General features: G+C 44.1%; 1 protein-coding gene across 4 annotated transcripts; it reads left to right on the plus strand.

Annotated features, from left to right (window-relative positions):
* Window positions 1–475: 475 nt before the first annotated feature.
* uxs1 (UDP-glucuronate decarboxylase 1) lies at window positions 476–25,300 on the plus strand. 4 transcript variants are annotated; one of them, XM_035522799.1, is made up of 16 exons: window positions 2,632–3,505; window positions 3,537–3,816; window positions 8,613–8,640; window positions 9,272–9,320; window positions 10,190–10,233; window positions 11,748–11,808; window positions 12,600–12,780; window positions 13,963–14,067; window positions 14,837–14,896; window positions 16,611–16,732; window positions 21,051–21,170; window positions 21,328–21,371; window positions 23,600–23,660; window positions 23,890–23,947; window positions 24,057–24,160; window positions 24,510–25,300. In XM_035522799.1, the coding sequence occupies exons 2-16, from the start codon at window positions 3,732–3,734 to the stop codon at window positions 24,639–24,641; spliced, it is 1,254 nt and encodes a 417-aa protein (XP_035378692.1). In that variant the 5' UTR covers window positions 2,632–3,505; window positions 3,537–3,731; the 3' UTR covers window positions 24,642–25,300. The 4 variants fall into 4 exon arrangements, with proteins under 4 accessions (XP_026877890.1, XP_035378692.1, XP_035378691.1 ...); XM_035522798.1 differs by having other exon boundaries at window positions 2,632–3,257; window positions 3,289–3,816; XM_027022089.2 differs by lacking the exons at window positions 2,632–3,505; window positions 3,537–3,816 and adding an exon at window positions 476–739.

Below are 25,300 nucleotides of genomic sequence, written 5' to 3' on the forward strand. Positions count from 1 at the left end.
GAGTTAGAGATGATTTTGTGATAGTAATAATGTTATTTATTAAAACACAAACCTTAAATCTTTATGCAATCTATGCAGTCAAACAATGGATACAAGCCAGTTTACTATCAGTTTCAATGCTGTAGCCAACACCATTTTTCAAACTGTGTGTATACACACACACACACACACTTCTCCCAGTTTGCGGGTCACAGCCCCTAGTGCTCCGGTTACCATGGGCACCACAGTTGCCTTCACCTGCCACGTCTTTTCCTGCTCTCAGTCCTTTTGATCTTTCTCAAGCTTTTCATGTTCCTTCTTCCCCATGTTGCTGCCACTCGGGATTGTTACGGCCCTGTTGTTTATCCACTACCACTATGTCTGGTTGGTTAGTCATTAACATCTTGTGTCTTAAGGTCCACGGGACCTTTGCACGGTCATTCTCCAACACCTTTGGGGTTGTATCCCACTTAGACCTTGGAACTTCCAGCCCATACAAGGCACAGATGTTTCTGTACACTATGCCAGTAAACTATGGCATTCCATGTACAGGCTACCTGCCGGCATCTTCATCCCACTGTTGTGAGCTGGATTGGCTCAGGGCATCTTTGCACAGCCTGCATCTTGGGTCCTGCCTGGCGTGGTACATCCCAGCTGCTATTGTTCTCATGTCTAGCACTTGTTCTGTTGCTGCTATGATTGGTGCCTCTGTGCTGTCTTTCAATCCAGCCTTTTCCAGCCTCTGGTAGGATTTCTCCAGGTATAGTATGTGTGTGCGTGTGTGTGTGTTTGTGTGAAGAAGATTCCAATACAGTGTACTCTAGTTAAGATTAAAGTTAAAGTGTAATATTTTACATCAGTGAATATTTAAATTGGATTCTGCATTAGATAAGCAGTATCTGATCTTATCCTTGCACATGCTGATGAATTATTATAAGGACAAGCTTGAATGACTTTCTAATTGGATAGTAATATCAGTGTCCGGCGAGCAGGAAATGTGTCCTAAATTAAAGATGCAGAAGGTATCCTCTGCCCTCATAACTAAACCAGGTTTACTGCGAATTCACCTATCTACAGTACATGCTCTCTCATCTGCAGCCTAAGTAATAAACATCCTTTTGGGAGAATTGTGTAATTTGCCTATGTTAAATATGCTGAACTGCATATAATGGGAAAATGAGTGAACTCTCCTGTTATTTTGAAGGTTATGTGATGTTTGAGGAGCAATGTATCCATATTAAATTAGCATTACTTAGTAGTGAAAAATGGATTGAGATTTACAACCACGTCATGTATAAGACATAAGATTCATCTGAAACACCCTTAATCCCACTATACTGTTTCTAATTTTGTATGTCCTACTGGATGTGTTCAGTTGATTCTACACCACACATATACACCCACAATGAAACACAGAGTTGAATGTTATGGGAGACAGCTCCAAATAGCCAACATTAAGACTTATTAATACATTATTTTCCTTTACCAATACTTCTAGATTTTATTTTCCATATAGCATATTGTGTGAACTAGCAAATTTTAAATACGTTTTCTTTTTAGAAAAGCGATGAGGAATATGCCCCATATCCTTGTCCTGTTTAGAGTCTGTCATTAAACCCTTATGCATGTCAGTCATTGCGGCGCAAAAACTGGCTTTTTCTTCGTATGGTTGCTCTGGATCTTAAATCTGTCACAAGAAGTGATACTTTTACACCCTCCCCCTGAACACGTCTGAGTTTGTTTATAAAAATGATGGCCAGTGTGTTTGGCAGGATGTGTGGTTGCTGTTTAACAGTCTCTGTTGTATCCTAGTGCTAAAAATAACCCTTTGACCTACACTGATCCCACATTGTGGCTAAAGGAATTAGTTACAAGATGGAGAGATGTGGTAATAGCCTTGTGGATAGGCTAAAAACACTTGTGCTTTTTAATCTCCATCGCTACCTATGTTTTTGTATGAGAGTTCCCCAACTGCCTACACAGACATATGTGGCTGTACTGGCAAAGTAGAGATGAAGATTTTTACACGTTTCAGAATGTGTAAAATATGTGATTTTTCATAACTACCATCTACAGGCAAAACAGCAGCTCACGTGAAAACCGCTGCATTTTCTTCGTTTTTCTCTTCTCTCGAGGCAGTTAAGCCTTTATTGATTCATAAGTGACCTAGGCTCGCTTGTGCAAAATTAAATGTACTAATCTAGTAGCCTAACTTAATATGCCAGCTGTCTATAAGTGTAAAAGGAGTACAGACACTGAGGCACTGGCTGCTTTAACCACATAGTGAGAAACAAGAGGAAATCGCGTCTGATGGAAAACTACTGGAAGAATGAAGCCTATGTGGTGCCCTGCCGTGCAGTCTGAGCTCTGGAGGAACGAAGCCTAGGTGGTGCACTGCCGTGCAGTCTGAGCTCTGGAGGAACTAAGCCTAGGTGGTGCCCTGCCGTGCAGTCTGAGCTCTGGAGGAACGAAGCCTAGGTGGTGCCCTGCCGTGCAGTCTGAGCTCTGGAGGAACGAAGCCTAGGTGGTGCCCTGCTGTGCAGTCTGAGCTCTATGAATAAAGCTCTGTTATCATGGTGGATACATCTGCACTCGATTAATGTCCCCTTAGTAAATTCAGTTATGTATGTAAACAGAAATAACTGAGGCGAGTAGTGGCGTGGGGGGAACACATCGTATGTGCCTGATCTTGATTTAAGACTTTAGAGGTTCTGGTTTCAGAGGTTTATTATCACGAGTTCTGGCCGCCGGTGTAGTCGCGACGCTGTCATTTCTGCTATCGCGGCAGGGTACTTAATCGATAGCCGAACTCGCTGGTGTTGTGTACGGCCCGCCTCGCGAGCTAAAGCTGTTGCTCTTATTTCAGTTATTAACAGACGCCGTTGCGCTCTTATTTCAGTTATTAATAGCCGGTAAACCGGGCCTTCCGTAGCAGAGCGAGGGACCGAGCTGATCTCCGCATCGAGAAGGAAAAAGAAAACGGAACTGTTGTAACGCCAGTAACGTCTTCACTGAGGCGAGCTAACCTGGCTAACCTGACTAACCCTAGCACTACGCAGGACTTCTTCTTGGCTCCGGGGAGGGCGCCTCTTTTACTGACCTGTAATGTTTCAAGTTAATTTTCCACAAAGCTGAGCTAAGTGCTGCGTTGCGAGGACATTAACTAGGCTAGCTGGCTGGCTAACTGGTTAGCTTCGCCTGCCTCGCCTCAGAAGCCTGCGTTGGCGCGCTTCACCTGGGATTCAAAAATTAAAACTCAGTCGCGCAGATGAAAGTGTGTCTGCAGGACAGCTAACCGACTGGCTGTAGGTCTGCAGGACAGCTAACCGACTGGCTGTAGGTCTGCAGGACAGCTAACCGACTGGCTGTAGGTCTGCAGGACAGCTAACCGACTGGCTGTAGGTCTGCAGGACAGCTAACCGACTGGCTGTAGGTCTGCAGGACAGCTAACCGACTGGCTGTAGGTCTGCAGGACAGCTAACCGACTGGCTGTAGGTCTGCAGGACAGCTAACCGACTGGCTGTAGGTCTGCAGGACAGCTAACCGACTGGCTGTAGGTCTGCAGGACAGCTAACTAGTTAATCGACTCGGTTCACGTATCATGTCCTAGCCGGTTGTGGAGATCGGGGTGTCAAACTCCCGTTCTGTTTTTCGAGAGGAGGTTAAAGATTTACGTGGAGTTTGAGCAACGCCGCCTTACTGGAGCGTCTTCACTCCCCGATTAAATGATGAACTGGTGATAAAGGAGCGGGATGCGGATACCCGTGCTGATCAGCGCCGTTAACCGAAGAATTATGAAGCTGCTCGTGGCGCTCGCGCTAATCGCATACATTGTCTGTGAGTAGACCCCACTTAAATAATTATTCTCACCTTTGGAATGAACTTTATTAAGGTCCTGATCCACATTTCTGATTCTCTCTCTCTCTCTCTCTCTCTCTCTCTCTCTCTCTCTGTATGTATGTGTGTGTGTGTGTATATATATATATATATATATATATATATATATATATATATATATATATATATATATATATATATATATATATATATAATGTATATGTAGCGCCTATGTATAGAGGGTACAGACAGGGACATCTTTCATATCCTTTACCCATTGTATCCATCTGTTACTTTTAAGTAATATTTGAAGTATAGGTGGTCCAAGAGTACCTGTGTACCTGTTAGGTGATGTACTGCAGTGCTTCTGTGTGAGCAGGGCACACGAGGCAAAGGCAGTATATCGCTAAACTTTGGTCATGTGTAACCTAGCACACTGAATGTTTGGTGAGACAATACTATATTAAGTTTTCCAGCTGTTCCATCCATACTTCATTAAGGTCTAGCCTGTATACAGTCTGAAAAAAATGAGTCTGAACCTGTTAGACTTGCTTTTACTGGGACAAGTATTCCTGTCCAGTCTAGATAAAGCCATGTATAAATACATGTTTGAAATCTCAATAATCCTCATCGAACATGTAATTAGTTTGTGATCAGGCATTTTGTGCCTACATTATTGGAAGAACTGTGTGTTTTTGTTTTTTGGGGGGGGGGGGGTGTTTTTTTCTCTTCTCTTTGTTTAATATGTACTTTGGTAAACCACAGTATTTGTTCAGGGAGTTCAGCGTATACCTTTTCTGTTTTCGGTGAGGCCTGCCAACAAGCAGAGAGTGTGCAGTAATGGGACATGAGCAATAAACTAAGACTGCGGTGGTGTAAAACACACAAGTCTTGATCAGTAGTCACTTATATAAGAGGAGGCAGTAATGAGTATAGAGTAGGCCTCCACAGTCTCTTCCAGAGTTATGAAACCATAATAAACCCCCTAGTCAAATCTTCAGATTCTTTCTAGCTTGGCTAATATCTCTCCTTGTGTTCATTTCAATTTAAGCAGTAAGCCTGCTTTACTGAGATGTATAGATTGCTTTTTTTTCCTTTTTTCTTGTTAACCCTGCTTGTGAAACTGTGTTGTTTGAGATCCCTTCTGCTGTTTTTGTAGGTTGTGGTCTCCATTCTGAGTGAAGCAGCACTGGGCTACTCAGCGAGTGTAACCAGGTCGACCGGGGTGCAGAATATCCAGAGCAGCTTAGTCATTTTAGGCCACTGCCACCTACCAGACAAGTTTAACTGACTGGCAATTTGTATTTCCATTATGTTGTGCTTTTGCTTGGCTAATTTAACATGGGGCTTGGCCTACGGTTTAGGGTTGGGCACACTAGTGCCCAGATATGTATGTTAAGGATTTAGCTGGTGTGTTGCTAATGTGCAAGGAGTTTGCCTTGTAATTGGTTTACATTTAATATGAAGATAGTTCTCTCAGTCTCCACGATAATTAGACCTTTTTCAGCTAACCCTGAGGTTAAATATGGTTTCATGTAATATGGTCAACTGTAACCATATTAAATAAGTTAATTGAGTATATTAATTGAATATTTGGCATATCAGCTTTGGGAGAGCATTACATTATGTAGCAAGCTTGCATTCCTGATTCCTATTGGCACACCAGATCAGTTATCTGTTTGTTTAATAAAAAACAAATCATGAAAAAATAATGTCTTCATGTGTTGCTGTAGGCTGCTATCTTTCTGCCACGACCGCTTGTCTTTAGACATGGAAGGGCATAGATGTGAGTACAGGGAGCGGTTCTGCTTCCCGCACAGTCAGGTTTTGAGAATTTGGTGTTTGGTGTTCCTCAGGTGGCCTTCGTTAGTGTCCAAGCATCTGTGTACAGTAGTAGACGAGTTGAGGCTGACAGCAGCCTTCCGGAGTGTTGACGCCCTGGAGCTCGTCTGGCTTCACGCGTGCTCAGTGTTGATCAGCAGCCAAGCTGTTTGTCTCCCGTCAGGCCGTCGATCTGCCCCAGGTGCTGTTGCCGCTGGATTGGTGTTTGTTCTCTCATCTGGCCTGGTTCCAGGCACCATTGCCGCAGTATTTCATATGCAGTAGTTGCCTGTTTCACAGGAGGTGGCACATCTGCTGTTGTCCCCTTTGTTTGATACCAAGGCCCTGCTGGTCACATGGATAATGCTGTTGAGTGCAGTTAAAACAGCAGGACAGGACTTTTACTTCATCTGGTTGTCGATGTTACTGGTGGGCACAGATGCAAACTAAATGGTTTACTTTCAGTAGTGATGCAAATAATGTCTTCATATAGGGAGCCTGCACTGCTGAAAGTGTTGTGTATATTCCAAAGCCTCAAGGCTATATTTGTGTGGAAGGTGATAAGTGATTGGAGTGCACTCAGATGTAAAAAGCCAAATTCGCAAAGTAAAAGTCCTGCCATGATTCTGTTTCACACAGCAGGCTTTGCTGGTCAGGGCTCAGGGTCCAGCACAGTTTGGTGTTTTTCCCGGCTCACTTTCAATTAATCCATTAATTAACAGGTTTAGTAGGTATAAATGTAAATGTAGGTGTGATGGAGCAATAAAATCCCCAGACTTTAGCTAATCAGTTGTTGAAGCCAAACCCTGGTGAGGGTATTTACATTCTAAACCAGAACTATCTATCCCCGGATGCACTGTGCAAACATTGGAACTGAAGCAAATTCTTTCACAGCTTCTTCTTTTGACTGTTTGTTTTCCCTTGTTGAAGTAATCCAACCCTGCTTGAGTTGTGTTGAGGATGGGACTGCTCCACTCCTCCTGTAAGAGGACAGATGTAGCTTTGCATTGCAAGTCATTACCGTGTTGAAAGAGTTTTGTGAATCAAAAGGGCCCAGTTGGAGGCGCACCGACTTCCTAACATCTGCATATGCTTTCCGTTGAAAAACACACCAAAAATCTTGTATTTTATTTTGTTGATGTTTATTTCTAATATTTCATTGTGGCAGTGTTAATTGTTTTATATTATAGATCCCCCACTCGCCCAGATAAAGTTTTGGACACCTAATACACATAATTCAATACTCCAAGGAAAGGGGTTACCATGAATATAACTAGCATAGATAACCTCTCTGCTGGAAAAGAGTTCATTTGTCTTGCTTTAAGATGGTTTTAACATATGCTGGTTGTATTCATGGGAAGATCACAAGAAAATAAGCCATGAAATATGCACACAGTTCATGTCTGTTGGGTAGTCATACTTATTTCTGATGTCTGCTTTGATGGTCCATATTTATAAGAAGTGATTGCACTCTATTCCGTATTCAAATGTGTATTCGAGCACGTGGGCATTGCTTTAGGGTTAGGGCGGTTCATCCTCAGATCTAGAATGTCCTAGAACCTTAAATATACCTTCATTCCTTGCTTGATGTGATGAGATTAAAGATCGGCCCGCACTTGTTTTACCAAAATAATTTTTCTTTGTTGGATCATATAGTCTTGTGTAATGATTTGTGAGAGAAACGCACATATCTGGCCACAGGACAAACAGCTAGGGCTGAAACGATCACTAAAAATCATCAGTGCAAATCATTTGCACCAAAGCTTCATTTAATCCATATCCACGATATTCCCCATCATGCACTGCACGAAATATGTGCAAAACATCTATCAAGCCAAAAGTATATTAAGTAGATAAATACTAGGTTCTTTAGTGCGTGACTCGGGAGCTCAGGCAGTCCTGACGCCGGTATTATACGGAAGGTTAGCTGACAGTGGCTAGATCGATAACTACGGGAGATTGTTGAATTGTACCGGAGCGATTAATCGTGTTTATTGACAGACACGTCAGATTTTACATTTTGGCTATGCAGCAGCCAGGCATTATAACTAGAAAACGGACGGAAGTAAGTTACGTTACATACAATTGCATTTCGATCGAATGAATGAATGAACAAATATACTATATGAATGAATGAATGAATGAATTAAAAAATATATACTTTTGTACACTGAGCAAGTAATAAACCACTCTGTGCTCTGCGAAATACAGGTTAGTTAACGGTATGTTACTGCTTTCACACAGATGTTGAGGCCCACTGAGTGCACCGGAAAGGTTAGAGAAAGTAGCAAGTGGCAAATTGTGTTTTGGTGTGTTCTTTTTTTTGTTGTTGTGTGTGGGTTTTTTGTTTGTTTGTTTGTTTTTGTTTGTTTGTTTGTTTTACCTGGTTTATATTTCTCAATTTTTTATGTTTGCTATTCATATCAACAGCCACTTAGCATCGCTACACCAGTTATTCAAAATAATATTTAATGTCTCCATTTACTAACGGATGAGTGAAAAAAAAGATCATGCAAAAAAACATAATTTAAAAATAATTCTTAAATGTACTTATTTGTTTTTGAATTTCAGGAAATCTTTTATTTAAAACCCAAAATGTAATATGGCACTTAAATACATTAAATTAGGGTTAGTTTTGATAGACGCTGTATGAATCACAGACGCTTTCAAAAAAGCTCATGAACCAATTGTCAGATGGCACGGTTAAAGATTAATTTGCCATTTTACTTCCTAAATAACACCAAAATGTGTTTGAGAGAGAAAGACGGACCCAGGCAGAGGGGATGCTGGGAATTGTTAGAAATCGTCTCTCTGTTCCCCATGCGTTCGTTTTCTGCTCCACTTCTCCTCTCTCGGCCGGATCGATGGGCGAGTTGCCATACAGTGTGAAACGCTGGAGGTCAGTTTGCCTGTTTGTGCTGCATCCTTAACTTCTTACTGACATTGTCTTGTTTTCTCCCATCCTCTCGTTTCAGCTGTCTGGGGAACCTACACTAATATGAGGTAAAAAAATTTCAATTTTTTTCGGCTTGCAGCTAATTTCACGGTTTTAATCCACTTGACGCAGGTTTGCAGATCTGTCTGAGTTCATGTATATGTTTATCTTGAAGTGGAGTTTTTGTTTGTTTTCCAGTGGAAGTAATGACCATACGCTGGGGTTAGCAAGCAACTCTTGTGGTAGCTTCATTGCAGTTTATTTGCACATTGCTAATGAACAACTCTGTTAGGCTTGTTTTCATAGAAATAGTTCTGTAGTTCTATATAGCACAGCACGCTGCACATATCAGACATAAAACAGTGACCAGGTAATAATAAATACAATAGTGTATAAGATGAATGCAAAAAAGACATGATGTATGTGATGTAGTAATTCACTGTGTTTATTTAATGATGAATACTGACTAGAATTATATACAGGGACAATGTGTACATAGTATGCTACAGAGATGTGTAAATACTATTCACAGTATGTCAGTGTGTGTAAGTGAGGCAGCCGGGTACAACAGTGCGCCTGTGACTCTAGCCTCTGAAACACACGCATGACTCCACCAAATGCCTGTTGGAGCTCTGTGCGGGTGAACTTGCATGTGCGTTTCATTCCCAGACCCTCCTTTGCCCGTTCACTTGCCCACAGGTCCATCCAGGAGCATGGAGAGATGAAAATCGAGCAGAGGATAGAGGAGGTTGGTGAGAGTGCACTGCCCCTGCGCGGCTCGGCCCGTTCTGGACCCACGATGCACCAGTTGTTCTGTTTTGCTTTGACCCGGACACGTTTGTCTGAACCTGAGAGCACAATTCAATGACTACTGCATATGAAATAGAATTTATAACCATATCTGTGTTCACAAGTCTAATAGGTCGTTTCCTCATAATTAGTTCTTAGCCACAGTGGTGTTCTCCATAAATGACTCCAACTACTTCTGACCTTTTCAGTAACTGCTGAAATAAGCTTGCCATGAAAGTCCTGCAGCCAACCCTCTTGTTGCCTGACCTATTTTTGCAACATCCTATTTTAAGGAGAAATAAGTGCTTTTAGATAAGGAAAGACAGAAGAAGGGACACCTGCCTCGGTGTTTAATGATAGTCTTCCAAATCTGACGTGTTTACTGCATACTGACTGCGTTTTGATGCAGGCTTCCAGTCATCTAGTGTAGCCGCGGGTGACGCACTAATGTATTAATCGGTCTCGCCCACACGTTAAAGCCTCCGACGAGATTCATATCGTTTACGTCTTTCCCTCATATCTCTCTGACCTTGAGGTTGAAAGCGTTTTGTATGCGTATCGTGGGCAAGGCCAAACTAGCTTTAGACAAGATGACATTTGTGACCGTGTCTGTTTGTTTGGTATTAAAGCAAGACTACGGTAGGAAATGTCAGGGAAGCACCCCGACCCTGAAACTATCGCTCCTGGATAATTATAACATTTAGTCTTGTTTGTTTGTTTGTTTTTGTTTTGTTCTCCTGCCCCAGCCTCTGTCCTGTCCGTCAGCTAGTTTGCGGACTTGTGGGGGGGGGTTGACTTGGTGTTCTTTCTCCTTTTCCCTGGTCGCAGGCTGTGGCGCCGCTGAGGGTGAAGATTCGGGATCTGGAGCTGAGGTATGGTTCCCAGTGTTCCCGCAGCTCTCTGTTGTCATCTGTCTCTCCTTTCAGAACCTTTACGCTCCCGTGCATCAGCTGAGACGCTGCGTTCTCTCGCGTGTCCGCTCTGTGTTTTGGAAAAACTGCTGTTGAGCGGTAGCCTGCTGCCGGAGTGTGAAATGTGCTCCGATGGGTGGGAGCTCATCTAGTTCAAACTGAATGGAAATATCCCTAACCCATTTTCGAGTGCAAGATCCCTACTGCTAGCCGGATAAAATCGCCTCCACTGGATTTCCACGCTCGTGTTCCAAAGCGAGTGTGGCCTTTCCGAGTTCACTCAGATTACGTCAGGCATGTAAACGGATGGTGCCACAGGTGAACGGGGGACCTAGGGAGGGAGCTCTCACACGCACACAGACAGACAGGTTCAGCATCCCACCGCTTCCTGTCCTCGCCGGTTATTTCTAAAACCTCATTCGGCGTAAACCCATCCCCCTCACCATCTCACAGACTCCCCTTCGGAGAGGTGAAGCCTCTCGGTGAGGATGAAGGCCTCCAGATGGAACACACAATAAAATATTGATTTTGGGGGGGGACCTGAACCTTTTTGAGCTGGTCCCAGTCTGCTCCAAGGGACATCTGCCAGACCACATGTGGAGTAATGAGTCCGAGCTGATTACTTGTATGGGCACACTTCAGGCCATTTGACCCCCTAATAAATTAAAAGCACCAGACCTCCAGGCCCAAGAGGTCACACGGTCGTGCCCAGCAAAGAAGCTTTATGCCTGGGCACACGTCACGCAGTTTGTCCCTTTAAACCGCCAGGAGGGATGGCTAAAGGTCGGAGCAAATGCCAGTTCCCTGCATCCCAGAAGCATCTGGCATCAGGTTTATGCGTCCGGCACACTGTACCGTCTCCAAGCAGGAGAGGGAAAAGGGACAGCCGTTTCTGACCTCCGATCCCCGCACGTACACCTCGACCCATGCGTGTCTGCAACTGCTCCCTTGTTTCCCAGAGCTGCAGTCCAGCAGATATAGAGATGTGCTCTGTGTTTACAAGCTTGAGTGAGGAAAGCTGGCACTAGAATCCTTAAGACACCAGCATGGACCAGCACCTCATCCCCTGATGATCATGTAATTATCATTTCTAAAGCCTCGACTTATTTAATTATTCATTTGTCTGTGAGGCCAGTGTTAACCGAGTACAGCAGCTTGCCGGCTGTTCTATTCTGAGCCTGCAGTTGTTCATTAAACACAATTAGGGTTGTTCACAGTGAAAGCTTTCTCTCAAAGCATTGCTGTGGGGGAAAGGTTTCCATCCTGGTTCGTTAAGGTCCCGGCAGCCATGGACACGTCGGCTTCGTGTACTTTCACAAGCTGTCTGCTGATTGGGTTAGAAACACACCTAAACTCTTCAGGCTAATTACGTCTTGTGCATGAAGAGGTTTAAGGGACCAAGTGGTTAGAAGAGATTGCTGTTACGTTGCACTCCACGATGAATGAATTTAATTCCAGTTTTCTTTTATTTCCAGTCTGACTCAAAAGTACCCGCCTGTGAAGTTCCTGTCTGAGAAAGATCGGAAGAGAATCTTGGTGAGACTACAGCGCTCTCTCCTATAGCCATTGTACCATTTGCGTTATCAGAGCAATGGTCAGAGATTCAAGAAGCATCAGTCATCGCTTGCATGTTTAGGATGTGCCTGTAGCCAGTCTCTCTTTCACGGCAGACGTGGTGTTGACAGATTTAACTCTAGACACTCAGCTGACGACGCATGACACCCTTTCGTTAGCAGCTATTTAACGGCTAGCCGTTCACTTTTGCTGCTTCTCCGTATAATCGTCTTATCTCCTCGAACTACATGACTGACTTATTTGAAAAGGGCAGCGCTGTGAGGGAGGGTGAACCGGTGATCAGACGGCATTCTAAATCTTTCTGGAAGCCGTAACCGAGTCCCAGGATCCAGTGGTTATTTTCTGCACACTGGTTTGACATGGGTAACTTGGCGTGCACCATGTGGGTGGGCGAGTGTTTAAAGTCAGGTGGGTGGCGTAGTTTGAAGACGGGTCTGTTGTACCCACAGCCCGATGTTGGCAGGATCTCACCACTTCCCTGTAGAGCCCCAGTCCTTTCACTAAAACCACACACGTCTTCGACTGAGAAACCAGCCTTAATTAGTGAAAACAGCCACTTCTCAGCAGGGTTGGCTCGAAAACCTTGGGTCTGGGTCTGTGGGCAGTTGCTTAACAAGGCTTATGTGGGAAGTTGCTAAATCTTTAAAGGTTAGGGTCGTGATTAGGTGTGCAGCAGAGTAACGTAGCTTTTTAAAGTGTTTGTTTTTTCTTTTAAAGTGGGCTTATAATGGCTGTCCCCTGTTTGGCTCCAGATCACCGGAGGTGCTGGCTTCGTGGGCTCCCACCTGACCGATAAACTGATGATGGACGGCCACGAGGTCACTGTGGTTGACAACTTCTTCACTGGCCGCAAACGCAACGTGGAGCACTGGATTGGCCACGAGAACTTTGAGCTCATCAACCACGATGTGGTGGAACCGCTCTACATAGAAGGTGAGCGGGTTGCCAGGTCTCCGTCCCTTTAAGGGATTAGTGTTCTCCAGGTCCACGCTCGTCAAAGTCAGTCCTCAATTTGCTCCTTTTTCTCTGAATACTATATTTATGCTGTCTGATTGGATACTTCACACTTTCTTTGGTATTTGTTTTTTATTTGGGACGTTTGCATTTTGCACTCTCATTTTAAGATGAAAAATGGTCAACTAACAAACAAAATAACTTGTTTGCGAGTGTACAGTGTGCAACTTTGTCCTTCCTGAAAATCAATGGTGCTGAAACTCTAGATTGTACTTTCAGTAGTTCTCAAACTGATTATTGTATTGGTTATTAATTATTGCCTTCTACATTTGCCTTCCTAATGAAATGCAGCCAACTTTAGTGTGTTCAGAAGCCAGTTGCTACATTACTAACACACAGTAATATCTCACGATTCATTACCCCCATGGTTCATCAGGTACACTGGAAACCTGTCTTTTCTGGTGTATTATTCACATTTAATATAATTTCTGGTTTTACCCCTGACTATCCTTTTAAATAAACCAAAAGAAATGCATATAGTTTAAAAACCAAATGGAGGATAATGTACCCAAGACTAAAGAACAAATGGTTTGCTTTTTTTGTTGGTTTTTTTTTTTGTTTTTTTTGGTGGTGTTACTTGGAGCAACCTCGATGTCCTTGCATCTCTGCAAAACCTCTGGAAGCAGAACGGCGTTCTCTTTCACCTCCTTAAATCTGCTGCTTGTATCCGGTTGCATCAGGCAGAATGTTGCTTCAGTGTTGTCGATTGCGCAACATGTCCTCCTGGCATCCTGCACCAGACAAAAAAGAGCCAGATAGACACTGAGTGCTTGATGAGAGACGGGTGTGTTCCTTCACTTTTGTAATGGTGTGCACCCCAAGGCAGTCTAGGGTCTAGTTACTTTCTTTGGGTGCATACGTTAGTGGGATCAACTTTGGCATAACAAATGACAGTTGGTCTGTTTTTATTTGGGGTTTGTTGACTATTTTAAACAAGTTCCTCTTATTTCAGTTTTAATTATTATTGTATATGTGTGCTGTTATACGTGTAAATGTGAGTTTGTGTTCCAACATGTAAAGAGAAGATCTGTTATAAGTCTTATACAGTGCTACACTCGGTGTAGTTTATTTTATGTAAAAACTTCTCTCTCTCCCCTTCAGTGGACCAGATCTATCACTTGGCCTCTCCTGCATCTCCACCTAATTACATGTACAATCCCATCAAAACCCTGAAGACCAACACTATTGGCACCCTGAACATGCTGGGTAAGTCGTGCTTCGGGACAGGGGCCGCGTGCGGTTCCTCTTTCCCTGTTGGGCAGTGTGTTGGTTGCTCACTCCGAGAGGTCGTGGTGGTGTTCATTTCTCAGTATTAAAGTGGCGACGTCTCTGTAACCCTTTAACACTTAGTGAGATTGTCACGTAAATGTGTTTCTCTTTAAAGACCCACTATGGATTCATTTCATCTGTCTACTAACATGGACTGTTTTTTGTATGTACTTTCCATGTTGGCTATAAAGCAGCAATTTTCAGTGATATGAAATGTCTTTGAAAATGTCCACAGATGTTTGTGAGAACCTTAAATCAGTCACATACTACTATAACCATCCTAGCCAGTGAGTTTTCTGAAAAGCTGAATTTCCTGATTTTATGCATGACTGTCCAGGACTTTGTGTTATCGTTGTATTGGAAGGTTGGGTTTCCTTACAGTACAGTCGCACGCCTGGAGTGTATGTGCCATCTAGAACAATGTGTCATATAGCAATGTGAATGCAGTGTGCATATAGCAGTCTGGTCATTTCTATCACAGTGTTCTTGGGCTTTCCAAGAGAGTCCACAGGCCACTGGAAACTCATCAGGATTTGACTAAAATGAACTGAACGCCGATCGTCATTGTCTGTCTGGTGTTCGGTCGCTTCCTGGACTGGCACTTCTGATCTCCCACCTGCCCAACTGCGATGTCGAGCTGAACTGGGTGGGCTTTTCTGTGGAGCTGCCACAGCCGAGCTGACTTTCTCTTCCTCTCCACCCGCAGGTCTGGCCAAGCGAGTGGGTGCACGGCTGCTTCTGGCATCTACGTCGGAGGTGTATGGAGGTAAGGGGCGTGCCCCCCACCCTGTGCTCTGTGAGGATAGCAACAAAGTGTGTTGCAATAAGCACTGTCTGTTACCCGGCAACCAAACTCCAGTGAGACTGGTTTTCTCCGTGTCCAGTAGGGTGGACGGTAAATTAGTGATGATTGTAAACTACAGTTAAGCCAAGCTGGTAGTAAGCTGCTGTGGACAGTCACCCTTCCTGGCTGAAACGCTCAGTGTACTGGGTGTCAGCCATTCTGGAGAGATGCAGGAACATGGGAGTTGTACACTCTAGGACCAGCGCAGTCCGTTTCCTGCCGTCTGCCCTCAGTGCTCTGGAAGCCATCCAGAATTTTCCCAGATTGGCTGAGGAAACCTGGACTGAGCAATTTAATGTTTTTATTTTCACTAACTGCCGTTGCTAGGTGCCTGTACGAGGCTCCGATTATACCTACCCAAGCATGCTGGCCGACTTGTTTCTCTTATTGGCTCAAACCCAGATCTGCTGGACTCTTTCAAGAGTTACCTCATCCACGTTACCTCAGACTTCTACATGTTTCAGCATTGTTATTTGATCATTTTTCCTTTTTCTCTCATTTGTTGTGAATCTACTGCTAATGAATGCAAAGAAGTTTTGGTATGAAAGCATTAAGAGCCAAGCAGTATGGTGGTAGTTGTAGTTCAGCTGTACATTGGGCGTTGTAGTTCTGCAGCACGGTGGGTGGGTATTTGTAGTTTAGTTGTAATGGTTGGTTCTGTCCAGTGACTGTTCAGAGAAATTGAGTTTGATCAAAGCTTGGTTATAAGTAGTCATAGAATGTTAATTAGTTGTGAATTAATTTGTACATATTGAAATGAATGTTTTAACCTTGTTGCTTGCAAACTGAGTTTTTGGCAAAAAAGTAATACCACAATTATTTGAAGGTTGATTAGAAGAGCGGAGTTGTTCTTAGACCCATTTCATCTACATCAGCTCACAAATCTGTGAAAAAGAATTTGGATAAAGGTTGACAAAGTTGGCCATTGGTAAAGATCGACAGAGTACATGGTACAGAGTACATCTTTTAATAATTACTGAAATGTTGTTTCTTCTGTTGAACTATTATGGTGTGTGTGTGTGATTTAATCATATCTTTTGTGCATTCATCTTGTATTTATTGTGCATTGTATTTATTCTATATAAAAATCTAAACTGGAAAACGAAGCTGGCAGGATGAAGGGATGATCTGAGTGGCTGTTAAACATCTCCCTTAATCCCAGCTGCAGTTATTACATTCACTAAGATTCCATAATTAGTCTCTTGTCACCAGAGATTACACGAAGCACCAGACCAATCTGTAGCAATTATTCGATACGCCTCTTAAAAGATGGAATGGGTTTCTCGAGTTGTCAATCACTGTCAGATTTGACTGCTGGCTGAGCGTTCTGTATTTTTGCAAGTTGCACACTTTTTTTTTAAAGAGGGTTTACAAAGTAAACATTGCAGTTCCTCCTTGACAGATGAAATCCATAAACAGACTATTAAACTATTCCAGCAGTTCCAACAGTGTGAGGTGTGCTGACAACATGTAGCAGTTACCGCTGCTTGCTAAAAACATCGGAACGCCTGGTAAACCTGGTCGCACCAGACAGAGCGACCGGCAGGGCTGACGTGAAACCCACAGCTTTGCGTAAGCTGTACACGCTGCAGCTACACGTGTGTTCATGCGTGCGTGCGTGCATGTGTGTCTTCAGACCCGGAGGTGCATCCTCAGAATGAAGACTACTGGGGCCACGTGAACCCCATCGGCCCGAGGGCTTGCTATGACGAAGGCAAGCGCGTGGCCGAGACCATGTGTTACGCCTACATGAAACAGGTAAGCTGAAAGTCCCACAGCCCCAAGCGCCATTTCTTGAGGCCGCCTGTGACTACCCAGCTGCGACACTCTCTCTTTTTTACTGCGTTGTTTCTTTCGTCTTTATTAATCATCGTTTTTCAGTAATCCATAATTTCTAAGAAGGATGTAAGGGAAGGGCAAATTGCACTGTGAGTCAGTTTACAACCAAAAAAAAGAATCAAACACCGATTACTGAAGGTCAGTAGCTCATCTGTCTTTGTGCAGCAGTGAGCTGTTTGATTGATTGGTGTTTGAGGGTATATAAGGTCCACGCCTCAACTTGGCAGCAGATTTGGGTGCTAACGAACACGGCCCCTCGAGCAGAGGTTATGTTCAGTGCCCCCAACCCCATTTATGAATCAGGGCTCTGGCCAGTAGAGTAAAGTAACTGAAGCAGGAGAAGGCAGCTTCTCCTGATGATTTTGAAAGGTTTTGTGCTACTAGGGGATAAATGGGACAAAACAACACAATACGTCTGAAAGGTTTTGGGGTTTTTTTGTTTGGCTTTCATTTAACCCTGATCTGTTGTTTTAGACAAAAGTGTGTTGATCTTTCAGCTAGAGCTATAAAGTTGAGAAGAGCCTAGAACTCTGTAGAGGCTGCCTGATCCTGCAGGCTGACTGCAACTGATCATCATCTTGCATTTCAAAACTTTAAACTGGCAGAGATCTCGGACACCATCAGGTGCGGAACAGTTGCAGGACACTCCCTCATTTTCTGATTTCTCTCCGCTCACTGGTTTATTAACATCAATAGCTGAAGTTATGCTCATGATGAAAACGAAAATAGAAGTGACATGTAGCGAGCAGGATGGCAGTGCCACAGCTCTCTAAGGGGAAACGCTACTCTGAGCTCTCCGCCCGTGGGTGACTGCACTGTCAGGGACGTTGGCAGCGCATCAGTGCTAACGTGGTGCCTCCCCGGTGTGACAGTCTGTGAGCTAAACAAGACGTTTCCTCACACTCCCTCTCACCACCAAACACGCGGTCACGTTATATATGGGAAAGACTGACATGCCGTTCATTAGTGGACATCTTCCAGACAGAGTTGTGAGTTTGTTCCCCCTCCTCAATCTCAGCTTGCAGCTCGGTCAGACCTGTAGGATTCAAAAGGACTGGATTACAATGACAATTTCAATCTGTTCTGGAGTCACGGATGCTTTTTTTAGCCCCCATGTTGTCAGTCTTAACAGAGCTATAGTGAAAATTCTTGAGGACGACTTTTTTTTTTTATCACCCATTGTTCACAAGAGCCTCCATCAGAATCTCCACCAGGGTCACTGCAAACACCACCAGGTTCCTCAACATGCACCCCCATCTCCTCCACATTGTAGGAGACTTTTAGGAGAATATGGAGAAACTGGCATATGTGGGGGGCTACGTTGTCTCTGCCCATCACAGCTAACCCAAAGGTTTTACTTTTAAAAAAATGTTTAAAATAAATAAATAAATAATAAAAAATACAAAATTTGCAGGACCCCCCCCCCGTCCTCTTCATCCTCCTTAGACTGAAAAACCTGCCCAGCCACTCCTGTATCATCAGATGCAGCCTTGTCCTTCATCTCCCAGACAACACAGAGCTCAGTATGTTCAGTCAGCACTACTGATAACCGCTCCAGATCCCTGCTTTAGTACAGATTATACTAACAGCTCTTTTGACAACAATCCAAGACCCAGCAGGCCAATAAGATCCACTCATTCCTGTTTTGATCAGTAGTGGATGCAATCAGCCTTTTTCAGCATGCACAATGAACAAGTCTAAACTGATATCTGTAGCACATTGGGTCCCAGACCACACAGGGGGTTCTGCTACCAGCATAAAGGATCTCGGGCTAACGCCAGGTCTCTGGCTAACCAGTGTCTTCTCGCAAATGACCTAATACGCTCATGCAAATGAGATTTAGTGTCTTACTGAAGCATGGCAAGCAGAAGGCAGTAGTGCAGCTGTTCTCAATGAGACAGCCTCTCCGAGCTTCAGCTGGATGAAGGGCAGCGCGGTAGCTGCTTTATTCACAGACATTCCTCTGCAGTTCGTTCTTTTGAATACCTGTTTTATACTGGAATGTGCTTCTGGAATCCTATTTGAATAATTCACAGACCTTCAAATTGCAGTGAAAAGTTCACTGATGTCTTTACATTTATGTCCACTGATTATGACTGTCATCAGAAGAGGTGATTTTAACATCCATATAGATGATTACAGGGAAAATGATACCAAAGAACTTTCTGCTCCATTTGATACTTTTGGTCTTTACACCATATCAGAGAAGCCACACACTCCCAAGGTCAGCTGCTCTCTGAGTCTAGTTGTTGCTAAAGGTCTCAGTTTTTAGCATTTTTGTTAAGGGTTAGGTCCCCTCTGATTATTTTTAGATTTTCTTCTACATAATGAGCTCTCTAGATTCTAAAAGCAGCATGTAAATAACCATCTCAACAAATTTTCAGTCAGGTTTGTGACTCCACTGTAGTACTGAGAATACCCTCATCACAGATCTACTAAATGATGTTCATCTGAATACTGACTGTATTTGACGCTGTAAATAGTGTAGTATTTCTAGACAGGTTGAAAACATGTGTAGGACTATCAGGAATGGTCTTTACGTGGTTTTGAATTTTATTTAGATAGCAGGAGTTAATTTGTCAGGATCGGTATTTATGAATCGGATGAAATGTAACATGCCGATTCCTTCAGGGCTCAGTCCTGGGTTCTTTTTTTTAATTTATTCACCATACAGTTTTATTAGGACAAATTCTACAACGCAACTAAATTTCTTATTGCAGCTGTGCAGGTAATTCCATCGTAGTGTGCGTTTTTCTAGTTTTCTTTATCACTACATCTATTCATCTCTCTCTCCTCCCCCTGTCTCTGACCTCCTGTCTGTGTCCATCACATTAGTGAATGTTCTGGAGCCATAAGCCAATATGGAAAGTGCAGCTGTGTCACCTTCCAGGCCCCGAGTTCCCTCCTGCTGGCACCTAATTAGTGGAATGTGGTACACATCTCGGGCCTCCCTGTCATAAGCCTGTCATCTCTGTTTAACCACACACACACACACTTATAAAAACTTGTTGTGTATAATCTGAGGTTATGTCTTAACATCTTCATCTGTTAAGTACTTCATGCTTGCCCAGTTGTCCCTCCCTTCGGCTTGTGTCTACGGTCAGACAGAAGCAGTAGACCCAGTCCTGTAGTCAACACTACAGCCTGCCTGAATTCAGCCTAGGCTGGACTGTCACTGCCCCTGTACATGTCAGGACTATAAATTCCATCTCCCTTCAACAGTAAATCCTAAGCAGTCATCAGGTCTGCAGCCTGAATGGATTGGCCATAAGATTCCTCACAGCTGAATAATGACAACAACACAGGCTTGTTTAAGCAAACCAAGGCCTCCCTTTTATACAAACACAAGCCTTATTTAGATGGTCAGTCTGAAGAGATGTCGGGCATGACCCAATAGTGAACATTACTAAAATTATTGCACTAGCTGATGAGACGGTGCACTTAACGTCATCTCTCTGAAGGAAGCAGGCTGAATTGTCACTACTGTCACTGCCCCAGTACATGTCAGGACTGTAAATACATTTCATATCTGACACACGACCATGACACTGGATGGATGGTCAATGCCCAGGTGAACCTTCCTGGATGGTCTGAATGCCAACGCTGACTGAGGACCGTAGCTGTATGGCTCACAGTTGTCATAAAGGCTGAGAAGAATTCTTGGTTTTTACTAGAAGAGCCTAATGCGGGTGTGAGGGACTCTAGCCTCCACAGGTCTGGACGCCTCCATGTCTAAAGCCCTCTCTGTTTGAACAGGTGTGTAAGCAAGCAAACAAACAAACAGATGCTGAAATGACGTGTTTGTCTTGATACCACACGGTCTGTTGGGTTGGAATTTTACATTGCCCTCTGTGGCATGTAATGACATTCACAATAGTCACTGCAGTCATCACTCTGTTAAAAACCACAGTCCTGACTCACTGTCCAGTGGTAACGTTCTCCAGTATAGTGAATCTAAAGGAAGTGGCCTGCCATTGTGAGTCCCTTTAAAATCTCTATCTCTGAGTGTGAAGATGACGCCAGTATGTCTCTCTGAAATATATTTGTGGTGACGGTGTGCTGACGTGGCTTTTTTTTTTTTTTTTTTTTTTTTTTTTTTTTTTTTAAATCTTGGAATCTGACATTGTCATGGGAATTTTGCCTGCTTCATTTATCCAGTTACCAACTTGTGGAGTGATGGACGCTATTTCTAGGATTAGAATGTTTTAGGAATGTGACGGTCCGGTCTGTCTTCCAGGAGGGGGTGGAGGTGCGAGTGGCGCGGATCTTCAACACGTTCGGGTCCCGCATGCACATGAATGACGGCCGCGTGGTCAGCAACTTCATCCTGCAGGCGCTCCAGGGCGAGCCGCTCACGGTGAGGACTTCGCGCCGGCGTCCCGGTTCACTAACGGACCACTGCACACGGCGGAAGTAAACGTTTCTCAGAGACAAAAAAGAATAATATATCGCAGCGTTTGCGTTGCGGCTGGAGCACGTGCGTGGTGAAGCAGTTTTGATGTTCTCTGCTTTAGGTGTATGGCACAGGATCTCAGACCAGAGCGTTCCAGTATGTGAGGTAGGCCTGTGTGTGTGTTTGTGTGTGCGCTCATCCCTTTATCCACTGTACACACAAGGCAAAATTCATTCTGACACAACGCTAATAGATTTTCTTTACGCAAGTTTGTAGTGCCTGCACAGACAGGAGCCAGACACTCGCGCATGCTTGTGCAATTTGTCCATCTTCCTCCTTCTTAATCCCTCTCTCTTCTGGTAATGCTGCAGTCTACTTGAGTTTTTAGTTACAGCTGTAACTGCTGGTCTCTGCAGTAACAGAAACCCACCTGCACAAAATCTGTCAAACATTTAGTTTGAAAATGAGCATACTTAAGACTATGCTTAAGATGTCTGCACTCTGGGAAGGCAATTTTACTGTGTGTGTGTGTGTGTGTGTGTGTGTGTGTGTGTGTGTGTGTGTGTGTGTGTGTGTGTGTGTGTGTGTGTGTGTGTGTGTGTGTGTGTGTGTTGCATGCAAACGATACGACAGTTTCACCTTCTGAATGCATATTTAATAGATTTGCATATCTAACAGAATAAAAGAAACCTTTTTGTTGCATCTGAGCTGCACAAGGCTGTTGTGCACATGGGGCGTGTTTTGACAATCAGCTGAAGTTATGTTGATTTAGTCCTGTGTTTACCCAAAATGCTCCGTGTTTGCTCTGATCCTCCGAGGGCTGTTGCCAGGCCCAGTCGTTCCACAGCTTTGATGGGATTAATCATCTTTGATGGAATTAATCATGCTCTCAAGTAATTGTAGAAAAAAGCTTTTCAGAGGCAGAATGGCTCTTTTTATATAGAAGATGACTGTATTTGCACCATAACCTGACAATACCTTGCTTTGGTTGAGGGGAAGTTATTAGTTTATTACTGGACTGTGGACCCATCTCGATGTGCTAGCTGGAGCCTGTTAGCCTGATGATGGTAAAAATTAATGTCATGAGACCTTCTCTAGTTGTACTTTATGCTGACTCTTCTCTCTCTTTCTCTGTCTCACCAACTCACCCAGTTCCACAGCCATGCTAGCCAACGTCCATGAAACCAAGCACAGGGACAGGTTTTCCAGACAAGTTTAGTTGTGAGCATCGTGTGCAGACGACCTTATAACTTTTTTTTAATCAAGCCTTCCGTCCACAGAGGTGTTTGTGCTGAGGGTCTGAAAAGATCAGAGCAATCATTGGCTGCCGGAAGCTCCGTACTCTCAGCCATGCAGACGTTCATCTGCAGCTCCAGGGGGCGGGGCCTCCAGACAGGAATGGGGACCTCTGTAACCTTGAATGCAGGATGCGGCACCTGCTAAACACAGCCCCTGTTTTTTTTGACTAAAGCACCTTTTTTTCCCCCTATATGAGAGACTCTGGCTGCAGTGCAGTATCTGTGCTCACATGCCATGATGGTGTAGATGTCGGCACAGAGAAGGTGATCCGTGAGCCATACTGTGGGAATGTAAGTGCTGGTCCCCTGTCATACAGGAGCAGTGGGAATGAGCTGGCCCAGGACGTCACAGACGGCAGCCGTGTACGTGTTTGGGCGATGTTTTCCTGGCACGATCTTGGACAACTAATACCACCGCATGAGTCTCTGAATGCCAACGGCTACTTGGCAATCCTAGGTCATGTGTACCCATTTGTGTTCTTCCCCGAAGACAGAATCATGATGCTTCAGATTTTTGAATTTTTGTTGAGGTTTTGGGGGTACAAATTATTCTAGTGCAAAATTTTACTCTTAAGTCTGTAAATAATGTTGTTTTGTAGCAGGTTATGCCCTAAACACTGGCAGGATCGCTGGGCTGTATTCTCTGAACACTTCTTTTGTCAAACTGTACGCCGTGACTGCACTGCAGCTTCCGATGGCACAGGTTTTCTGTTTACTTGCCGTTTGCTGCAGGAGAGTTGAGCTTGACGTTGAGAACTTTCTAGCTTGGAGATAAAGGTGCCCCCTCCGAGCAGCTGCTGCTTCCCTGTTCCCTGCTTCCCAAGGTTACCGGTGCACTACGGTTTATTAGACCCATGTTTGTGAATAACAACGCGTGGTTTCGTTTTGTTTTTTTCTGCATTAATTTTCGAGTCTGGATGAGTGGACTGCTGTAGAAGAGCTTACACACTTGCGCAGCCAAATTAGCAAATTACCAACGACTCTGGCTTTATAACGCGTGTGTGTGTGTGTGTGTGTGTGTGTGTGTGTGTGTGTGTGTGTGTGTGAGATGCACAATAACCCACTGGATCGTTTTCTCTTCTTCTACCCCTGCAGTGATCTGGTGAACGGCCTCGTGGCCCTGATGAACAGTAATATCAGCAGTCCTGTCAACCTGGTGAGTGTGTGTGTTTGGTTAGTTATTATTACACTGCAGTTCTCTTCTAGTTCAAAGTCCCTGGTTGATCTTTTGTTCCTCAACCGTTTTAAGTCTGTTTGTCCATGCAATATTGTTGCCCCTTTGACTGCACATTAAGCGTGAGGTCCTGAGGGTAAATTTCTTTGCTGCCGTCTGTTATTGATCATGTTATTGATCAAATCTCTCCAATCCTCCCCTCTACTTTCAGGGAAACCCTGAGGAACACACCATATTGGAATTTGCTCAAATGATTAAAAGTCTTGTTGGTAAGCAGCAAGTCAGGCCATATAAACAGCCCCTCCACCCCTCGTATTTCTCTCCTCGTGCCATGTCTGTGTTTGAGAGTAAAGGGCTCATTTCAAACTGCCCCCCCAGTGAGCCGCAGCCACATCCAGTTTCTGCCAGAGGCCCAGGATGACCCCCAGAGACGCAGGCCAGACATCCGAAAGGCCAAGATGCTTCTGGGCTGGGAGCCTGTGGTGAGCACTTCCCGCCACACAAACTCAAACTCCCAAACTCTCACAGCCGAGTCAGTGAAACAGGACTCTGGGAGAGAAGACAAATCCTTGGGGGGGGGGGGGTAGGAGCTTGACTCTCTCTCCTCTGACCCATTCATGACTAACTGTTTCACTTATGAGTTAGATTAGCTAATTAATACTGTAGAAAAGTATCACCTGCCCCACATAAAGGTCTTGCAGAACTCCTTTGTTACGTGTGCGTGTACCTGGAGGATGTGTAATGTAACACCTGTTACGTGTGTGTGTGTGTGTGTGTGTGTGTGTGTGTGTGTGTGTGTGTGTGTGTGTGTGTGTGTGTGTGTAACTGTAGGTGCCGTTGGAGGAGGGGCTGAACAAAACCATCCAGTACTTCAGTAAGGAACTGGAGCACCAGGCCAATAATCAGTATATTCCCAAACCCAAAGCCGCCCGCATGAAGAAGAGCCGACCGAGGCACAACTAAAGAACGGGGCTTCTCAGGGATGCTGGGATACTGGAGGTCTCTAGGCCTCCGTCAGCCATTGTACACAAGGGGTCATTTTCCCTTAAAAAAATTGAACATTTTCTTGAGTGGGTTTTTTTTTGTTTGTTTGTTTTTTGTCTGGTTTTTTGTTTTTTGTTTTTTGTTTTTTTTTAAAGCAGCTGTAGTTGAGAACTGTCACGCTTGCTTTTCAGACGTTCCTCAGAAACGACAGGACTGAGCCTCTCCCAGAAACCTCGCCACGCACTTTGGTTTCCTCACACATTTGTTATTTCAGAGAAAGCTGAAACCTTCGCATTGTTTTTTGTATTTCCAGGCCGCGCAGTTTTGAGTGCGATAACTCACTGACACTATGCTGACTGATGTATGTTTTTGAACAGGCACCTCTTTGCAGTGATTTATTACGGACGCTAGTTATTTCTTGTTTTATCATGATCGTGCTGCACAGTAGAGACCACCTCATTAGCTCATGGTCTGGAACATACCGAGAAAAGAGGATGGAACTATGGGAAATGCTTACTTGCTTTGTTGTAGTGTGATACTGGGCAAAAGGTAGTGATAGCATTATACATCACATACATCTCAGAATCTTTTACAGATTTTGTGGGGGAAAGCTATTTTAATAAAAATATTTACATTGA

Source organism: Electrophorus electricus, chromosome 25, assembly GCF_013358815.1.
Source record: "Electrophorus electricus isolate fEleEle1 chromosome 25, fEleEle1.pri, whole genome shotgun sequence".
NCBI lineage: Eukaryota > Metazoa > Chordata > Actinopteri > Gymnotiformes > Gymnotidae > Electrophorus > Electrophorus electricus.

Excerpts from the sequence above, each read along its gene's own strand:
- uxs1 (XM_027022088.2), top strand. The coding sequence starts at position 3,732 with ATGCGGATACCCGTGCTGATCAGCGCCGTTAACCGAAGAATTATGAAG. Across the intron at positions 11,809-12,599 it reads AAGATCGGAAGAGAATCTTG|ATCACCGGAGGTGCTGGCTT; the intron begins GTGAGACTACAG and ends GTTTGGCTCCAG. Across the intron at positions 23,948-24,056 it reads AATGATTAAAAGTCTTGTTG|TGAGCCGCAGCCACATCCAG; the intron begins GTAAGCAGCAAG and ends CTGCCCCCCCAG.